This window comes from Oculina patagonica, chromosome 6, assembly GCF_052425735.1.
Source record: "Oculina patagonica isolate OP01 chromosome 6, crgOcupat, whole genome shotgun sequence".
Lineage (NCBI taxonomy): Eukaryota > Metazoa > Cnidaria > Anthozoa > Scleractinia > Oculinidae > Oculina > Oculina patagonica.
In genome coordinates, this window is record NC_135763.1 from 22,852,954 (window position 1) to 22,873,451 (window position 20,498).

The 20,498-nt window shown below is 37.5% G+C and overlaps 1 protein-coding gene across 1 annotated transcript; it reads left to right on the forward strand.

Annotated features, from left to right (window-relative positions):
* Positions 1-1,763: 1,763 nt before the first annotated feature.
* On the forward strand, positions 1,764-18,637 carry LOC144657130 (coadhesin-like). Its single transcript, XM_078517438.1, has 12 exons — positions 1,764-1,836; positions 7,881-7,962; positions 10,931-11,001; positions 11,680-12,110; positions 12,819-12,972; positions 13,412-13,594; positions 14,821-15,003; positions 15,456-15,638; positions 15,765-15,947; positions 16,263-16,684; positions 17,308-17,461; positions 18,239-18,637. The coding sequence occupies exons 3-12, from the start codon at positions 10,947-10,949 to the stop codon at positions 18,247-18,249; spliced, it is 1,959 nt and encodes a 652-aa protein (XP_078373564.1). The 5' UTR covers positions 1,764-1,836; positions 7,881-7,962; positions 10,931-10,946; the 3' UTR covers positions 18,250-18,637.
* The last annotated feature ends 1,861 nt before the right edge of the window (positions 18,638-20,498 follow it).

Genomic DNA, 20,498 nt, shown 5'->3' on the forward strand with positions numbered 1-20,498 from the left:
TAATTTCTTAAACTCAAACTGTTATATAAACTTGTTTCATTCCGCATAGAATAGGTTAATCCCTATTTTCATTCTTGGTAACTTTGGTTGTGGATTGATGGTAATTTCTCGTAACTTTGACTTATGGCCAAAGCCCTAAGTGGGCATAGGGCCGGAAAATTTCTCGTAAGGTATAAGATAAATTTTGGTTTGGGATATGTCACCTAGCCTTCTTACGAAAATAAGGCGGCAATTTTATGCAAATAACATTTTCAATAAAATGCGCATAACAGAGTTACGTTACTAAATCTACTCATAAGTTTTGCTGCATCTGTACGTCAGAGGGTTTGCAATTACTACGAATCAAAAAAAGGATATGTTTCTATATTCTTCCATGTTCCCTGTCGTGGATCAAATTTTCTATTGAGTCGCAATGAGGTTTGCGCGCCAAATTAGCGATACGAACACTGAACTAAGCCATGGATAGATCGCGCACCACTTTAAACCATTCTGCCTGCGCCTAAAAATGGGATATGAGCAGGTTGAGCTGAAGACCCTAATCTCCATGTCGAGTCATCAGCGAATCTTATGCAAGGCTTTCCACAGACCAACTGTGTGAATAAATAGACTGCATTAATGTCTTAGCCGAGGGACATACCATACCATTACCAGGTGAACAGTTTTAAACTATCATAAAATTTCACTTTAAGTTTCGGCTACTTACAGAATTTTGTCAACTCCAAATCTACACGTTTCACACTGAGTGTCTCTGGATTGGTTGGTCTGTTTACACAGATTATCGTGATACGTAGGAGTATACACTGAACTCCCTCTCGTCGTTCACAGGATATTTTATTCACTTTTTACTTTACATAATTGACTCACTGTCAAATATTGCAGTGATTTGATTGGTGAACCTTTGTGTTAAAAAACTGGCGCCAATTACTATAGCCAATAGGAACACTCCATTGCTATTGACTACTGATAACGGAACTTAGTAATAAGCCATTTATTTTATCGCGACTGCTGAAAGTGTTCATCAGGTTCATCACAATAAAGTGCCCTTTTCCTCCACGGATTAAGTCATAAGCCCAACATATAATACCATTCGTAGCTTTGTGAAGTCAGCATATTACCAGCATTGTTTTGGCTTTTGATTGATCGCTGGAGTAATAAGATACAGCGAAAATATTACTACAATGTGCTGGGCTTTTCATTGAAAATGTTATTTGCATAAAATTGTCGTCTTAAAATTTTCATGAATAAAAGTTGCGTGAAAGAGACCTTTGCTAGTTCTATTAGCAGTAAGTTGTTGAATATTGAATGAGAATAATACATAGAAATTGAAGATCTGAATTGAAGAAGTCGAGTTATCTGTCACAAGCCCTGCCTAGTGCACAGACATTGCATAGATTGACGATTTTGTTGTCAAGATGACTTAATGCATCTTACATTTATTTGTCTTGACGCATTTTTAGGTCTTGTACGAACAATGCGTTTGTTTTATCAGTCATCTTGCTTAGTTCCTTTCCCCCTGGTAGGGAATTCTCATGCATCTTACTGATGCATTAAGTTTTTAACTGGCTGATTTTCGTCATTTATTGCTGCCATCTTGAGGCTTATTCGTCTTCCGAAATGAATACGGCCATTGTGAGCATTATACTTTTAATTTGAGGGTCCATTCTTTATTCACTTGTAACGCCGGAAGGATCTTGAAAATAATCTATTTTACTCTTGGTAAATAGATTGAACATTCAGGTATTTATACATCAAAAACTGTTACTACACGATGCACCATATTCGTTTTGGTAAATGAGACTGGATCCACGAGAGCCGAGGATGCAAAGAGCTTCAACTGTAAGTTAGTGGTTCCCTGTGTCAATACCGTTTCTAGTCGTCTTGTTATCGCAAGCGTTATGTGGATCAACTTCCACTTTTGGCGGCAGAAAAACCCCTATAATATTCCGCGGCGAGCTGCGAGTCAAAAAAGTGTTGGGATGGTAAGCAGTATGTTCCCCACCCCTTCGCCATCATTGTTGAGCTTTTGGCAACCTTAATCACACTAGATTATATAGTGAGGTTTCAACATTGATGGGTGTCGAGGCTCCTAAAACAGTTGGCGTATGGTGTTTACTAAGTGGAATTAAAAACTCTTTGTAATCGGGCATTTTTTACAATATTCCCAACTACTTTTGTCTTGGGCTGTATATCTAGGTGGCAAACAAGGAGGTTGATTCTTTCCCACGTAAGGTAATCCAGAATCTTCTAGAATTCCGCTGGGATTCCGATTACTGGATTTCGGAGGATTTCAGAGTACAAAGGCGTATGGATTCTGTGGTCTTTTTCTAGTGCTCTACGTTTTCATTTCTAGCACGGATTAGCTCACTGCGACTCTACTTATGAAGTGCCAAATCATCTACCTACACTAAAAGAGGGAAATATCTTCCCCTATTTACTTACTGTGTTTTCAAATAAACAGAAATGAACTCACAGAACATCAATGATTTAAAACAGAATTGAGTTTCTCGAACTCATACTTACCGTTTGACTTCAGATCTTGATGACCAAGATGGAGAAGGCACGTGTCTTAACATAAAAATTGTTAAAAAGACCTTCGCATATGCGGCCTTTTTATAAAGAGTTGTTATTAACATAAATATGTATTTGTTCTTGGTTATAATTTGTCTTTTCTTCCAGTTATTTAAGTGAAAACAAAGACATTTCTCCTCTTTTCAGTTGTCTTTTGTTTGGTGTTCACTCCGTTGGGCTAACGAGGTCATCTATTAGAGATGTTTCGCATAACTCCACTACATACGCTAATTATCCACTGTAGTGGCAAACACCTTCTAATGATGCAAATTTGATTCTGGTGTGAAATTTTGCATGGCGGCCATGTTGCATGGCAGGAAAAATTTCTATGGGACTAAATGTTCATTCTAATGAAAAAGACATACCGGGCCATCTCCAATGGTTTCAGCCCGTCGTTGTAAAACTTTGTACATTTTTGGACCAGCGACATGTCGTACTGTTTAATGATATATAATTGTCTATATTTCATCTTAACGTAAAAGTAAAAACAGATAGCACGGTATACTCAAGAAAGGTAAAAGTGAAATTCTAGGCCTAATCCCGAAGCCGTTCATCAGACAGAAAAGACTGTGCAAAATACAAAATATAATCGGTGTCATAGTCATGAAGATTGTTTGAATTTTCATTCATTGACAATTTACATTGTCTGAGCGGTTGAGCTGATGACAACAAACGGTCTTTCATTGTTCCTCGCGAAGCGAGGCCGAAGGCCGAGCGTAGCGGGGTGTATAATTTTGTCCCTCAAAGGGCTCAGGCGGGATGAAATCTCGTGTGGAGTTTACGGTCATATTTGTGAGCTTGGTGTCTGGCGGAAATGACGTCACACGGCCGTGCGCTGGTGGCCTAATGGTGTGACGCGCTGGCTTGAAATCAGATCTTCGGGACTGAGGGCGGGGGTTCGAATCCGGATAGGTTTTTTTTTTTTTTTTTTTTTTTTTTTTTACTATTATTTTTTTTTGTGGGTTCGAATCCTGAGCCTTTCATTTTTATCGTTTTTCTTTTCGGATTAAAATAACACTGATTTCCACATAATACTCCCTCAACGCCTATTCAGGCTATAAACTGCTGGTGTTGAAAACTGTTCATTGTTGTATGAGAGGCGGCTGTATTCGCAGGCTACTGTAATCGTGTAGTTCGTTGTTATTCAGTTTCTGTTTGTATTCTGTCCGCGGTATTTTGTCGAAGTCTCTGTAATCGTGCAGTTCGTTGTTGTTCAGTTTCTGTTTGTATTCTGTCTGCTGTATTTTGTCAAAGTCTCTGTAATCGTGCAGTTCGTTGTTGTTCAGTTTCTGTTTGTATTCTGTCTGCTGTATTTTGTCGAAGTCTCTGTAATCGTGCAGTTCGTTGTTGTTCAGTTTCTGTTTCTATTCTGTATGCTGTATTTTGTCCGTTACTAGGCAACAATAACCCAGAGCTTCGCGAGGCCCTGCGAGTCACGTATTACTAGTTTAATTTGTAATTTGCATATTTAGTAGGTGTTTCCAACTACAGTGGTTAATTTGCGTTGGTAGTGGAGTTATGCGAAACATCATCGTTTTTAAATAAGGTTCTAAACAGTGTGAAATATGGCAATAAAGTGAATGTTGATGGGTATTTATTAATTACCTTCACAAGCCGTTACGTGTTGGTGTAATGGTGAAGCACGACTTTCGGTTCGGATCTTCTTGTCTCAAAGGCTCTTGAGTCAAGACAAATAAAAGAATTAATTTAATTTTTTGAGGGCCCTTTCGTCATTTTTGAGTGAAACAAGTAAAACAAAGATGCTTAATGAATTGTCTTCTGTATTGGTCCGTGTTCAATATCTTGGCTAACGAGATAATTTAGCTTTCCTTTGAACAGTAAACGGACATTGCCTGGTGTCAGTGATTAAAAGAAGTTTTAAATAATCTGCAAGACAGTGGAAACAAAAGTCAACAATTGTACGTTGTTTGCATTATGATCTGCAATCAGTTACCATTCTTCTCCATTTTATTAAACCCGGGCAAACATTGTCCTGATTTTGAATTGTCGGCGAAATTTTCGGGTTCAAAATCACGCAAAGCACTCTAACGAAACGAAATGCGTGGTAATTTTTTTATTTAGTTTCATTTAAAAAAAGAATGACAAAAGTTGACTGCAACCTATGGAATTGGTGTAATTTTCCATCAACAAAAATTTCCAGCAATTCTGTTTAATCCCTCCAATGTTCGTTGTGAAATTTCTTTACTAACAAGAAAATTGGGCTTTTCTTTGAACAAAGGACAGGCATCCCGGGCGCATTTCAACTCGACATAGGCGATTTGGATAAAAGAAAATTGAAAAATATAAGAATTGGTTAGAGCGAAAAAAATGTATATCTTGTTGAACTTTGCTAGAAAATTCACTGTGATTTCAATCGAACGGCGTTTAACGTTTAGGCGAACAGCTCTAACATTAGGTGACAGATAAGTTATCACCCAATTACAAAAATATAAGAAGTCGGGAGCACACCTCGAAAAAAACTTTCGGGAAGTACACAAGTGTCTTATATTTAAAGGTGAAAAAGACCTATGAGTTGGTTCAGTGGTAAGAACTCAATTAACCATAGTATCAGTAGGTAGTACTTCTTAGTACTAAAGTACTTTTGATAATAGGCTTAACGAGGTATTATTCATGGAAAATTATCCCCTTGTGATTCTTTGCCTCACGAGTGACCGCTCTTAAAATGTGCCAGGTGTGTTTGTCCTTTGTTAAGAGAAAACCAAAATTCCTCGTTAGTAAAGAAATTTAACGTTGAACATTAAATAGGTTTAACAACAAAATAGAACGAATTTTTCGGTAGTGATAAAAAATTACACCAATTACATGGTTCTATAGTCTATCAATTTTTGTTCACGGCCTCTGTATTTTTCAGCAAGAAATTATTTTCCCGCGTTCAACGATCAAAGAAAAATACAAGAAAATAGAGGGCTGTAAGCAGCCCGTAAAAGAACCCTTTGCATAACATAATGCAGTATGTACGGAACACCTGTAAAAATGTTCAGAACAACAGGTTTTCTTATTGACGAGAAATGAAGCCGAGTACTCTACCCACTCGCTTTTCGACTGCAATGAACACAATAAAAAATGCAATGGAAATCCTAATTGTGCGACATAACTTCTCTTGGCCAAAGTCTCGTCTTCCCAGATAAATACGGCCATTGCCTCCCGTAATTTTTTACCTCAGAATTAACAGGCAACTGAACAGTACATTATCTTTTTCATTTTTACTGGACCCATGTAAGGAAATATAGTTAAACAGCTTTATGGAGTCCGTGCAACTGCCTATTGAAAACACATCTCAGTGATTTAATTGGGCGCGTTGAAGTGAAGTTGAGGCTTAATGCTGATTTCTCGCTTGTAGAAAGAGGTCTATCAAAGATGATTACGACCCACTTCTCCTTGAGGTTGGTTTCGCGCGCATGTGGACGTGGCAAGATGTTGCAGAGTTTCTTCTTGTGACTTTGTTGGCAAAACACCATATGCTTAACGACCATCAAATAGATTTGGAGAGCGTCGAAATTGTTGACAGGTCAACGGTGTGGACAATATTCTTGAAGCTTGGCATTCTGTGCGAGATAGGAACGCTATAAACGAACACATAGCGCTACCAAACGTTTACAATAGCATTAAGAATTCATAGAATCATTAAGAATGCTCTAGAGACTTTTGTTGCACTCGGAAAGTTCATTTAGTTTTTTATCACACATTCGTTACATATTTTAACAGGACGCCGTTGAACATTTGCATTTTTTTTCTTGCTGAAGACGGAAACAGTAGTGGCCGAAACGTCCAAAAACAATATTTTTAGCCAGTGTCAACTTCTTAATTCGAATTTGTTTTTATTGATGAACCTGTATTCATGAATGCTGATTGTTATTACTGTGTATTATCCAATGGACATACCATGCTAACACCTTTAAACTTTAAGCTATACTAAAATTCACTTCAGTTTTCGGTTACTTACAGAATTTTGTCCAACTCTAAGTATGTGTCAGGACAGTTTTCTTTAGTATATCGCGATCAAAGGTGATGATACTCAGGGATCAAGCCTTTGTCATTAAGCATACAAAACTATGAAACGGTCAATAATGTTCAACTTCGATTTAATTGGAAATGTAAAGCACTCATACTTTTAAATCTCTCATGGTCTCACCGATGTGATTAGCACCACAAAAACATTCTCCTTTGTGTGTGTTCGTTTTGTTTATAGGCAGTAAAGTGCTATTTTCCTCGAGGGATTTACTGTTTGTAGCGTTTGTGGGTCGGCATACGTTCTTTTCTCCTTAATTAGTTTTTGCCAGGTATTGAGCACATACATTCCCGACAAAAGACGATTTGTAATTCAGAGCACTCTCTCCCGCTATTGTTCCTGGGATTGTTCCTCTTTGCTTTGAAAGCTATGACTTGAATTAAACAAAACTTTGCTCTTGCTGTTAAACCACCGCCTGAAAGCAGTGCAAACATTAAAAATATTACCGGGACTCACTCATCCTTTTAAAAGAATTTTAAGGAACGCAAACAGTTACGATGACAGTGTATAAATTGATAAGCTTAGGACATGAAGAAGCGAACGCAAATCACAGCTTTCAAAGTAAAGAACAATAACAGGAAAGAATGCGCGGAATTAAAAATCTTTTTTTTTTCGGGGACGTTTGAGCTCAATACCTGGCAATAACTAATTAAGGAGAAAAGAACGAATGCCGACTCACAAAGGCTACAAACAGTAAATTAGTAAATTAAGTTTCATATGACCAAATCTCTCGAGGAAAATAGCACTTTACTGGCGATAAACAAATAAGCACTCACAAAGGAGAATGTTTTGTGGTGCTAATTACATCGGTGAGACCATGAGAAATTACGAATTGTTGAACTGTCAAATTCTTTTATTGACTTTTAACTCGCCCGCCATTTACGCGATCTCATCCTTCGACCGGTGGATTCAATTTTTGCTCAACCCTGATGATGACTTAATATAAGTTAATGTAATCAAACAAATTAGACAATTAAAATGGACATTGTTATCAACAAAAATTTTGCTGATCGCGAGTAAAATAAATGGCTTATTATTTGGTCCTATTACTAGTAATCAAGACTGGCACCGTTCACGAGTTTTTGAAGATCAAGTAAGTGCAATGGTTTATCTGCGAACCTGGGTGAGGCCACTGAGAATAGAAAAGGAGTTTTCCTATTGGCTATGATATTTGGCGCCAGTTTTCTTTCACAAAGGTGTACCAATCACATTACTGTTACGTCAAATGAGTGCTTTACATCTCCAGTTAAATTGAAGTTGAACAATATTGTCTATTCCACAGTTATGTAAGGTGTGATTCACCTTTGATCGCGATCAACTAAAGAGATCTACCTGGAGACAGACTTGGAGTTGGACAAACCTCTGTAAGTAACCGAAAACTGAAATGAATGTTAAGATAGCTTAAGTTTAAAGGTGTGTCCATTGGCTAACACACAGTAATAGCAGTCAGTATTTATGCATATAGGTTCGTCTGTGTCAAGCCTTGCAAGCATGAGATTTGCAGAAGCCTTGACATGGAGATCAGAGTCTCCAGCTGAACCTGCTCGTATCCTATTTTTTGACGTGGGCAGAATGTCTTAAACTGGCACGCCATCCACTCGGCTGTGGCTTGTTCTTATCACTTACTTGTCCTTATCGAAACATTCTCAACCTGTTCGTATCCCCTTTTTTACGTGGGCAGAGTAAATTAAAGAAGTCTTGAACAGTGTGAGCTATATGTGGCTCAGTTGATTGTTCTATCACGGCGCAAATCTCATTTACTTTCTTATCAAAACAATCTTTGACTTAGTTTATAATCCTACCACTGAGTGTTCTAGCTTAGTAGAAAATGGCAAAGGAAACATATAGACTGAGCATACACTTTTATGAAAACGATAGTTTCACTGAACCCTTGCAATTGAAAGTGACAGGGTCCAGCAAAAACATTTGTGTAGATATTAAGCAATTATTGGATGAGGTTGAGCATGATATCGTGAATTATCAAAACCGAGGTCTGTGTTGTCTGCCGAAGCCGAAGGCTGAGGCAGATAACTCAGACACGAGGTTTTGATAATTCACGATATCATGCGAAAACCGAATTCAATAATTGTTTTATTATACGTTTTCAAACAATTTGCCATCACTTTTTCTAGCGCTGGCGTAAACTTCGTCAGAACATTAGCCAAGGCGGTTTTATCTTGTGGTTCCTCCAGGTTCTTCTCCCTCAAATAATCATTCAGGATTTTTACAATTTTTTGTTGTTCTCTTGGTGTTTTTAGAATCTTTATTCTCGATCAAAACTTCCTCTTCGGAAATGGAGGCGAATTGCTCAGCCATATTTTCAAAAGTTTGACAGGACTACACAGACGAGGGGCTTGGAAACTAGGCGGACTTTGAACTCGACATATTGGGTTATCATGTTAAGTTCACATGCTACTGTATATTGACTGAATGCTCTCGACCAATCACATGTTTCAAAGTAATTCTAATGTATAATAATGGTATTAATATGTTATAGGCTTTTCATTGTCAAATGTTATCTGCAAAAAATTGCCGCCGCTATTTTCAGTAGCCCCACCAGAGTGTACAATAATCCATTACACTTGTTCTTTCGTTTACTCATGAACGATAAAACATAGTAATATGCAGTTTATAATCATTTTTATCGCGAACAGCGATGTTTTGCTTACCATAATGCAGCGTTCCTTTTATTAATCGTTAGTAAAATGCTTTCTTACTCGAGGGAACAATTCATTAACCCAAGTTACTGCTTGTACCTTTTGTGTAGTCGGCTTATTCGTTCTTTTCTCCTTAATTAATTTACGTCAGGTATTAAGCACATAAGTTTCCGACAAAAGAAGATTTTACAGTGATTTTCAATTGAAAGCATTTTTGCCGCTATTGTTCCTAAAATCTTTCAAAGCAGTTATTTGCATATAAAAAGACTTTGATCCTGTGGCTTACGATAGTTTAAGAATCCTGCCTCGTTTTTTTCAATTCTTTAAAACTCTTGCCTGAAAGTACGATTTACTGTTGGTACCTGCAAAACTGCCTTCTTCCTTTTTGCAAGGGTTTCACCTTTATACGGAATGCAAATCTTAAAATAGTGAACAATGACTTACATCCTAGTGCTCTGGGAGAATAGGGCCATAATTAATAAGACTCAGTCATTCCCCGAGTTTCACATCCTAAGGTCAACAATTATTTCGAAATTTTGCCTTTTCACCCAGATGTTTCATAAAGGCGGTGTAATAATTAATAATCATGGCTTGAAAATAGTTTACATCCAGGAGGGCGATATAACTTTTTTTAAAAGACAAACCCCGGAATAAACACTGCAGAGCTTTGTGATGTTTTTGTCCATATATATCTTTTACATTAGGCCAAGACAATCTTTGTCCACTTCGGGATCCTTCTTTTCCTTTTGTTTCTTTTGATTGACAGCGTAGCGACAGATATGCCGGCGCAATCTCAGATTATTTTTTGCACAGAAAATGTAGCACGTCAGTGCTGAGGATTCTATAGTCAAGTTTGAATATTTTGTTTGCACAGAGTAAGAAATTTCTCGTTTTGTAAGACGCTGCAAAACAATAGTTCATCTATTACGCTTCTCTTTATTGAATTCCCGCCTTTTTGAAGTGGACAGAATGCCATAATGACGTGGAATCTCATGGTTCAGTGTTCCTACCACGCCAAACTAAAGCGGTCACTACCATATGAAAGCTGGAACGGAGTACAGATTTTGGTCTTTCTTGGGTGTCGACGACAGAATGTCAATAGTTTTAGGCGTCGAGATCTCTTGTAGGACTGCACGTAAAGAAATAAACAACGCGTTCATACAAAGTTGGGAGCAAGGTCAATCAGAAATGCACTGAAGATTTGCATAAAATAGTCGTCTTTGTTTCGTTGAAGGTTAGGCAAAAACTATAACAGATTCATGACAACATTTACCCAAAAAGATTCAGATTTCAGATTTTTATTATTTCACACTATTTACAACAATTAAACAATGTAACACACTATTTACAGAAAATACATTAATTAAAATAAGAAAAATATAACAATACATAGAGCCAAAATAAAATGTGCTCAGTGACCAAAGAAGCATATGCTGTCGTGTTGGTCACTGACACGTTCAAAAAAACAAACAAGACACATAAATTACTAAAAATAATAGAATATGAATATCGAAAGTATGCAGAATAAACATGTTAAAGGATGAATAAATCATACTGAATAGAAGCTATATGCAGAATAAAAAAAAGAAAAAAGAATCCGAATCCACTGTGACACCGCAGCTGCTAAGGCCAGTCTAGGTACCGCAAAGCTCATTAGCTATTTTCAATTTTCCAGGAGCAAGCGCATAACTATGTTAAGTGTCCCGTGGCTGTGCACGTTTGCTGTGTTTCTGGCATCATTTCAAGGTGAGTGATAATGAAAAGGACAATTTGAAATTGAAACAAACCTGACTGTTATAAACACTTCTTATCACAGCGCAAAACGTGATCTGTGTCTTTGAGTGACTACCATTGCTAGCTAAAAGGTCCAAATTCTTCCTTTTCTGTCTTACAACACAGTTGGATTGTGCGTCTTTACATGCCAAAACTATTTTAATTAATTTTTCGCCCGAAGAGTCTTCGGTTAATTTAATCCGGTTCACAATAAACCTTCTATTACAAAAGAAAAGTTATGTGCTAAAAAAATCTATCATGGGATCTCAACAGAAACACTCTGTTGTTTGAGTAGACGGTTAAGCACTTTCAGCACTTTTCAGCTCTTTATACTTTGATAGGTCAGTACACCACAAAAGATTATCAGTTGCTGCTACAAAAATTTTATCAAACAAATGCCCAAACATTGGCAAACAAATTTTGGTTATTTCTTGAAATCACCGGTTACCATAGCAACAGTATAACTTATAAGCACCTTTAAATTTAGCTAGGATACAACTTTTTGCAAAGTTAAAAGAATTTCCTGGAGCGGTTTTAGAGCCACCTAAATTTTCAAAAATTTAAGGTGGCCCTGAAAACGCTATACTAAGATAATCGTGGTGAAATAAGGTTCATACAACGAACAGCTCTGTCAATTTCTTATTTTCAAAGCTGCGTCGAGTTGTGAGGACCCGCCATTGGATATATGCATCGTGATTGACAGGACAGAGAGTGTTGGGGCTAGCAACTATAATACCATGTTGGAATCAGTGAGGACTCTCATATCCAAATATAATGTCGGTCCTGATAAAACCCATATTTCAATCGTTACCTTCGCTGGTGACGCAACAGTTCGCGCAAGCTTGGACGACTCCAGGTTCCACAATAAAGAAGGATTAAACAATCTCATTGACGAAATGGAAGCTAACGACAAACTAGGAAATCCTACACGCACTGATATTGCACTGGAGGTTGTCAACAATGAAGTATTTACTGCTAAAAATGGAGATCGCCCTGAGTCCCCAAATGTCATGATCGTTTTCACAGACGGAGGCAAACACGAGAACTCAAAGCCTTACAGTGAAGTTCTTCCTCCACTTAAGGTATGTCTAAATAATTGCCTTAATTTTCTTTTTTTCTGATACAAAGCCCAGTAAATAAAACTGCTTGAAACACAAAAACGTAAAAAAACGTCAATGTTTCGGGCCCAGTTGTTGAAAGGGTGGATAACGTTACTCAGCCGAGAAATCGCTATCTAGTTGATAAAGTGTCAACAAAACAAACTACACTGTCCATTGGGCAGTGATTCGTCGGGCCGATACCGTTATCCACCCATTGAGCAACCGGGGCATGGAGCTATTTGAATTATTAATCGTAAATATACCACAAAATAATCTCTTCTAATATATATTAACTACAACTATGTTGTTTGATGCAACTTAAACAGACATGATGTTGGCGTGGTGTAACGTGACTTGTTGTGACATGACTTTACATGACATTACATGATATGACATGGTATGACATGCCACGACGTGACGTGACGTGAAGTTACACGACATGACATGAAGTAACATGAAATGACATGGTAAACCAAATCTCACGGATGCATCTTAATTTAAGATTGTTTCAACAGCTGTGATATAAACAGAAGTCTGTTAACTGTACGTACATGTTGTTGTTCTTGTTGTTGTTATAAGAGAGTTTGTTCTTGTTTTCATAGTTGCTCTGTAAGTTACAAGAACATTTTCCTTGGTTTAAAAGTCCGAACTGAACAGCTTTGTAACATTTCATATTGCATTTCATTTCAGAAAAAAGGCGTCCACCGAGTTGCCGTTGGGATTGGGAGGAAAATTGAACAAGCGGAACTTGAGATAATCGCGGGCAGTCCTGATAGAGTTGTAAATGCTGAGAGTTTTGAGAAGCTAGATGAACAACTGGACAACATCCGGGAAACTACCTGCAGTGAGTTTTTTTTGGCTTCATGAGATAAAATTGTAGCTTTAATAGCGAAAGTGCCTTATAAGTGAGAAAGTACTTTTGGCGTAATTTTCACAGCTTTCCTTGCTTTATTGCGCAAAGAAAAGTTTGTTCGACTCTGACACTGTATTCTGTGCGTTAATCCTACCCATGTATCAATTTAGTGTCGGCTTACTTCCAGTTTTCCACAATCAGCACCCTAACTACCTTATGGTAACTTTTATTTGCGGGAGCTTAATTTCGCGAAAGTGCAAAGCGGAAATTTCGCGGGACTTAAAATTCGCGATTTGGCTAAAAAAACGTTTAAAGCTTTAAAAATATGTTCAGGTAATTTTTAAAAAACGCGAAAATTAAGTATATCCAGTCAAATCCAGGCATCACTGTAAAAAGACTCTCATAGCTTTAATGCCGGCTTTTTCTACAGGAATTGATGGAGGTTATACTGAATGGAGTGAATGGTCGACATGTTCAGCAACTTGCGGAGGTGGTGTCCAATGGCAGTCACGAAATTGCACCAACCCGAAACCAGAGAATAATGGGAAAACTTGTAAGGAACAGGGACTTGGGCCTGCCAAGCAGTCGCAAACATGTAACACTCAGCCTTGCGGTAAGCTTTTGCTTCTCGTCGTGTATGAGACATATTCTTATAGACTGTAAAGCTCATAAAACAGCTTCCTTTGTATGTTCATCCGTCTTTAATCGACGTTAATATGTACAGGTTTTTTCTTATTTTTGAAGACTTTGAAGATCTCTGATCATGGATTTTAAGTGTCACACGAACAAAATAAAGTCAAGTTCTTGTATTGTTATCGATTCACACATAAGATAATTTAGCAATAACAATACAATTTCTTCGAGATAAAACAAACAAACAACATATTCTATTTACTTACGATAAAACGTATAGCTTATACGAAAGAAAATTGTGCAGAGTACTTAAACGTTTGGGAAAATTACTCTTCATCGCACCTAAACTGCCAAGTTCTAGTAAGAACTATTTTGTTAAGTTATGCAAAAGCCCACTCGGTATGAGACCTAATGTTTGCTTAGAAATTTCTTCTATGGATCTAACCATAGCATTGTTACAACCAAATGTGTCTCCTGGGCGTTATTGTTTAATGTTAAGGCAAGCGAGATTAACTTTTCAGCCCAACAGTATTGCAAAAACCGCTATCGCAATCCGTTTCAATCTTCTTCACTTTTGGCCATGCGTACCTTCTTTTGTATTTGCTGTGCTTTTAAAATGTCCCTTCACTGCTTTAAGCGGTGATTTTTATATTTCACCAAATCTGATGGCCATTTCCCATACCTTAATTTGGGTAAATCCCGTGACACAGTTCCTTTAAACACATTAACATTCCCTTGTGTTCATATATGTAAGGCAAAGTGTGTCTGGAGTGGTCTCCCGCATTCTGATTGTGGGCCACCCTAACCAGGCCTGGATTTCATGTTTGTTTTACCATGTGTCTCAGACTGATTGTTTTCCGAAAAACAAAATTGGGACAACGGCAGAAATAGTGCTGTGATGTTGTTATTAATTCGAGACATAAGTCTGTACAGTACTCATGCCTGTCAGAATTAAATAGGATGCAGTTTCTTCAGCGATATCATTATAACATGATGTTTAGGAATGACTAGGAATGCTTACTACCATACACATTCTTTCAAAAACTGTTTCCTAGTCTACATATACACTTTCTTTCAAAAAGTTCTGCAGCCTATGTTGCTTTCTTGGAAATAAATAATATAACCTACGAGAAGACATAAGCTACATAGCGTCATATTTGACCCTTTTCCTTTTCTTTCAACGCGTCAAATCCGGGTCTTCTTCAGGTATTGATGGAGGATATACTGAATGGACTGCATGGACGACATGTTCAGCAACTTGCGGAGGTGGTGTCCAATGGCAGTCACGAAATTGCACCAAACCGAAACCAGAGGGTGATGGAAAAACTTGTGAGGTACAGGGACTTGGGCCTGCCAAGCAGTCGCAAACATGCAACACTCAGCCTTGCGGTAAGCTTTCGCTTTTCGTCATTAATGAGTCATATTCCCTTTAAATTTGAAACACATAAGGCTGCATCATCTGTTAGTTTAATTAATCATTGTTATTATCAAAGTGAACATGTTTACCGCATTTGTTTTTTTTATTCAACATAGGCGCTTTTTTAAAACACGGCTGTTAAGACTCGATTTGTATTTGAAACCCTTGTTTATCAGTTCGGGGTCCAGCGCTTTTTAAACAAGGATCCCTTTCAGTCAGCAGTTTGGACAGCCCATATTTTGACATGTTTGAAGGGGAGAAAGGAAAATTTAATTGCTGTGCTCACTGAGACTTACAGTGTGTACAATGGACGAAAAAACTACTAAAAACTTTCTTAACAAGTCTTGCCCAATCCGCAACCTAAGTATATCAGTCCATTGATAATTACCGGTAGACTCTAAAAGATCCATTGCATTTCCTGCAGGTATTGATGGAGGTTACACTGAATGGAGCGAATGGTCGAAATGTTCAGCAACTTGCGGAGGTGGTGTCCAATGGCAGTCACGAACTTGCACCAAACCGAAACCAGAGGGTGATGGAAAAACTTGTAAGGAGCAGGGACTTGGGCCTGCCAAGCAGTCGAGACAATGTAACAATCAGCCTTGCGGTAAGTTGGTTTCTTTTCGGAGCATTTTCATGACGGCTTGTGTTAACTAGCTTTTACCAATGCTCAATTTAAGCAAATCCGGCTATTGTTAGTAAGACTCTAAAAGATCCATTGCATTTCCTGCAGGAATTGATGGAGGTTATACTGGATGGAGCGAATGGTCGAAATGTTCAGCAACTTGCGGAGGTGGTGTCAAATGGCAGACACGAACTTGCACCAAACCGAAACCGGAGGGCGATGGAAAAACTTGTAAGGAACAGGGACTTGGGCCTGCCAAGCAGTCACAAACATGTAACACTCAGGCTTGCCGTAAGTTTTTTTTCCCTTTAACGAATTGCCAATCTTTTTATCATCAATATCCAACCTTAAAAATGGTTTTAATGGCATGACAGAGTATCGTTTTTGTGTGGTTACCGAAGTGAAATCGTATCGAAGGTCTACATTTTTTATTTGACCTTTTCTGAAAACCCAACACGGAATGGGCTTATTTTAGGTTTTACCTATCAACGTAACCAATCGATGACATAACAAGTGTTGAAGAGGATTCACTATTCATTCTTTCGTTCTTCTTTGTGGATTTTGTTTATTGTGCTAAACAGCTCTTTTAACTTCTAAATTTCACAGCTTGCGTAGAGCCCCCATTGGATCTATGCATTGTAATTGACAAGACAAAGAGTCTTGGAGCTAAGAACTTTGCCTCCATGTTGGAATCAGTGAGGACTCTCATATCCAAATATGACGTCGGTCCTGATAAAACCCATATTGCAATTGTTTCCTTCGCTGCCAAAGCAAACGTCCGCGCAAGCTTGGACGACCCGAGGTTCCATAATCAAGAAGGATTAAATAATCTCATTGACAAAATGAAAGCTAAAGAGAAACTAGGAAAGCCCACACGCCCTGATAAAGCACTGGCGGTTGTCAATAACGAAGTATTTACTGCTGCAAATGGAGATCGTCCCGACGCTCCAAATGTCATGATCGTTTTCACAGACGGAGGCAAACATAGCAAATCAAAACCTTTCAGTGAAGTTCTTCCTCCACTTGAGGTATGTTCAACAAAACTGCCTTAACTTTTTTCTACGTTACTAAACTCTCCTCCTCCTCCTCCTCCTCCTCCTCCTCCTCCTCCTCCTCCTCCTCCTCCTCCTTCTTCTTCTTCCTTCTTCTTCTTCTCTTCTTCTTCTTCTTCTTCTTCTTCTTCTTCTTCTTCTTCTTCTTCTTCTTCTTCTTCTTCTGAATAACAGCTTTGTAAAATTCTATACAATTCAAACAGCTCTTGGTTTTGTACATGAAAGACCAGCGCAGTTCTGTACACAAGCCGAGTTCAACTGCGAAAAGAAAGCCTGAAACTGGAAAACCAGACTTTCAGAACTGTTTTGGATTTGGCTTTCCTTTTGAAATTGCTTATGAAGGTATCAGTATTGGTCAATTTTGCTTGAAAACTCCAATTCTCTTTTTTTTCAATTACTTGTTAGAACTTTTTTTGAGCTTTCATTTGCAAAACATTCGGAAAGAAAAGCTTTCTTGGTTTCCGAGATAAATGATTTTGAATTGTTAATTATAGTACCGCTAACTACAATGGTTTTTCTTGTACTAAATCTTGCACCGCCGCATTTAAATATAAACAGTTCTTCTTAGGAGCTCATGGAAACTGCTACATTTTCTCCAGGAAAAAGGCGTCCACCGAGTTGTCGTTGGGATTGGGAGGAAAATTAAACAAGACGAACTTGAGACAATCGCGGGCAGTCCTGACAGAGTTGTGAATGCTGAGAGTTTGGAGAAGCTAAATGAACAACTGGACAACATCCGGAAAACTGTTTGCAGTGAGTTTAATTTCTGGTTTTTAATGCCGTTTAGCAAGATATCTTTTATAGTTGATAAAGTTTGGTCTTAATAAACACCGCAGTTTTTTGAAGAGTTTTTCGAAGTACGTTTTCAACTTTCTTCTCAATATTTATTGTGAAAGGCTGCTGAGTGTTCTGTCAACAAAGCCGCTTGCAGCACCTTCATGTGTCGTTTTAATCATTTTAGTCAGTTGTCAGTTTACAGCTATTACAGAAAACGCACACTTGTTTTTATGACCATATTTGAACGGGGACTGAAGGCAAAATTGTTCAAAGTAACACGACAGAATGCGAGAATGGTACAAAAATGGCACTTGTCGTGGTGACAACAGTAACAAATTGAGTACAAAAAAACGGAACAAAACGGCTTCACTGCTCGATTTTTGACCAATATTTAAGTAGAGTTCTGCATGAAGGGGTTAAAGGGTGGCCTGAATTTTTCTATTTTAAGCACTCTTACCTGCATGTGTGAAATTAACGTTTTATGTTGAGGATAAGAAGACAAGAATACATTGACACCACCCTTACCCGCTAAGCAAATTGTGAAAGTCGCTTATGTCTTGGGGAAGAAAACAAAAACGCACGAGTTTCGTTTTGTCCGCCATATTGGATTCCTTGGTTTTGTCTCTGAGCGAGTAGATCGCAATCTCTCTTCCTCGGCCGGCAACATTTACAGCGAATTTTTGAATTCTCTTTAATTGCGTTATGTTTATATCCTGTAATGACGCAATGTACGTTATTTTTGTTCCTCTACAGATCGAAGTTAGCCAGCCCAGGCAATGTCCAGGAAGCAGTAGAAGAGCACCTGGGACGCCTGTTAAGAGTGAACAGAAAATTCAACGTGAATTTCAGTGTGTAAAATGGCAGGAAATAATAAACTATTAAACTTTGCGAAAAGTGATATTTTCTTTAGGCAGTAAAATATGTTGGGATCGATAGGCAAACTGTGTGCAGTATTACTACACTCCTTCTTTATAAGAACCTTTATTATACGAACTTTGAGGCTAAGGTTGGCCAAAATTTCCAGAATATGCTAAGAACATACCCAAGCTGAGAATATTATTATTTTCAGTCTGTTCGTTTTTCCAACAAGCCCTAAATACCGTACTCAACTGCTCTTTTCTAAAAAAATAAACAAAATGTTATATTTCAGTGAATACGCAGTTTGTAATTGAACCCAAAATGCTTGAATGCAATTTTGTCACAGTATTAAACAACATGAATTTCTATCGTTCTAAAAAATTTCCCTAACGTGTATCAAACAACTTTAAAAAATTTGTATAACTTGAGAACATGTTTAGTACTAAAAGAACGTTTTAGGTTCAAATCATGGATAAAAATAGGACGTTTGGTCTCAATTCAACCTCGGGCTCGAAAATTAGACGTTCTTAGGGACCGGTCATTATTTATGTAGAGGGGGGGGGGAGGGAAAAAAAGAAGGGGGGGTCAAGGCTATTTCAGAGTGGCAAGAGGGGGGGGCTAAAATTTTTTATAAAGAAGTTTAGGGGGGGATAAGCAGTTTGAGGTGGGTAAAACAGTTAAATAGAACAGTGCAAACACCATATGTGAAACAGTGAGATGCTAAATTGTACAATTTTATGCTATTTCTATTGTTTTCTTTTGTTTAAACTCCACTATTATGTACAACTTTAGTGATTTGTATTTTACAGAAATACTGTTTTCACTCTAAACTCCATTGTTATCTTAAAATTAATTTTAGTTAATAAAGAAACCAGACCTTTATAATCTGCTTTAATATCTGGTTTGACTGAAATTATTTTCTTTTTACAAAATGATTATCACTGCAATAGCCCAAGAAGTAATAAAACATGATATTTATGACAACAAGAATTCAAAGTAATCCCTTTACAACTTTAGGAAAATCATTGGAAAGGAATTATATTTTGCATGGTTATTACATTTGTTTTCACCATGAGAGCATAATTTGTAAAAACTACCACTTTTCCAAAGTTAAGGAGTTAATAATAGAGGTATGTTTACTATACACATAACTCATCCAAAAATTTGCCGTATTGCTGGACAAGTATCCATAGCAAAGAAGCCTTGGTTGACTAAGTGTTGATCCAGCCTTTTTGAATTAGAACAAGTGTGCAATTAAGATTGTATGTAACATGCATTTAATAATAAATTACTTGAGGCATATAAAGGGAGATATGAGGTGGGGGGGGGGGGTCATCACGTAAATATTGAATAAAGAAGGGGGGGTCACTTGCTACTTACATGGCCTGGAGGGGGGGCCTTACAGAAATTTTGATCTTTCCAACATATTTTTCCCTTCCCCCCTCTACATAAATAATGACCGGTCCCTTATAAAAGGAGTACATTACAAAAAAGCAGGCTTTATACATTTTCTTAAAAAAACCTGGTCTATAAAAAAATTGTGACAATTCAAAAGGCAAAGGTGTTTCTCAGCATTTTTGCAAGGAAGGTATTCCCACGATTAAGAAGATTGGATGCTTTTTTGAAAACGGATTATGATCAATACAACAGGATTTAGATTATTAAGAAATTTTTTCGCGTGATAATTGTCTAGTCATTGTGCAGAGAAATGTCATTTTTGAGTCGCTCAAATTTTCAATAGTTGATCACTGGTCGGTAAATGATATTCAAAGAAACTATGACAGTGAACATTCCAACTCTCCTTGGTTTAATTAAATTTAAATCAAATTGAGATAAGAGAAGAAATTGTTATTGCTGCTTTTATGCTGAGAAAACGCCTTTCCGTTTGATTGTCACGATTTTTATAGCCCAGTTTTTCTAAGAAAATGGTTAGGTTTAAATGTTGCGTACTTTCGAGAAGCATTAACACCCTAGAATTGTCAAAGTACTACTTGAATGACTGTTTTATAGAACTGAAAACTAATATAATACCCGGTAGTACTAAAACTGCTTTACGTTCGTCACCCCGTAGGATGTCGCATCTAAATACGTTTACATGTAATTGGAAATTTCTAGACTTATTATATTCATGATAATTTTTTTAATATAAATTGCA

Bases quoted from the DNA above. Each gene is read 5' to 3' on its own strand.
- LOC144657130 (XM_078517438.1), top strand. From the start codon at position 10,947: ATGTTAAGTGTCCCGTGGCTGTGCACGTTTGCTGTGTTTCTGGCATCA. The intron at 12,111-12,818 runs GTATGTCTAAAT...ATTTCATTTCAG, and splicing joins AAGTTCTTCCTCCACTTAAG to AAAAAAGGCGTCCACCGAGT. The intron at 13,595-14,820 runs GTAAGCTTTTGC...GGTCTTCTTCAG, and splicing joins ATGTAACACTCAGCCTTGCG to GTATTGATGGAGGATATACT.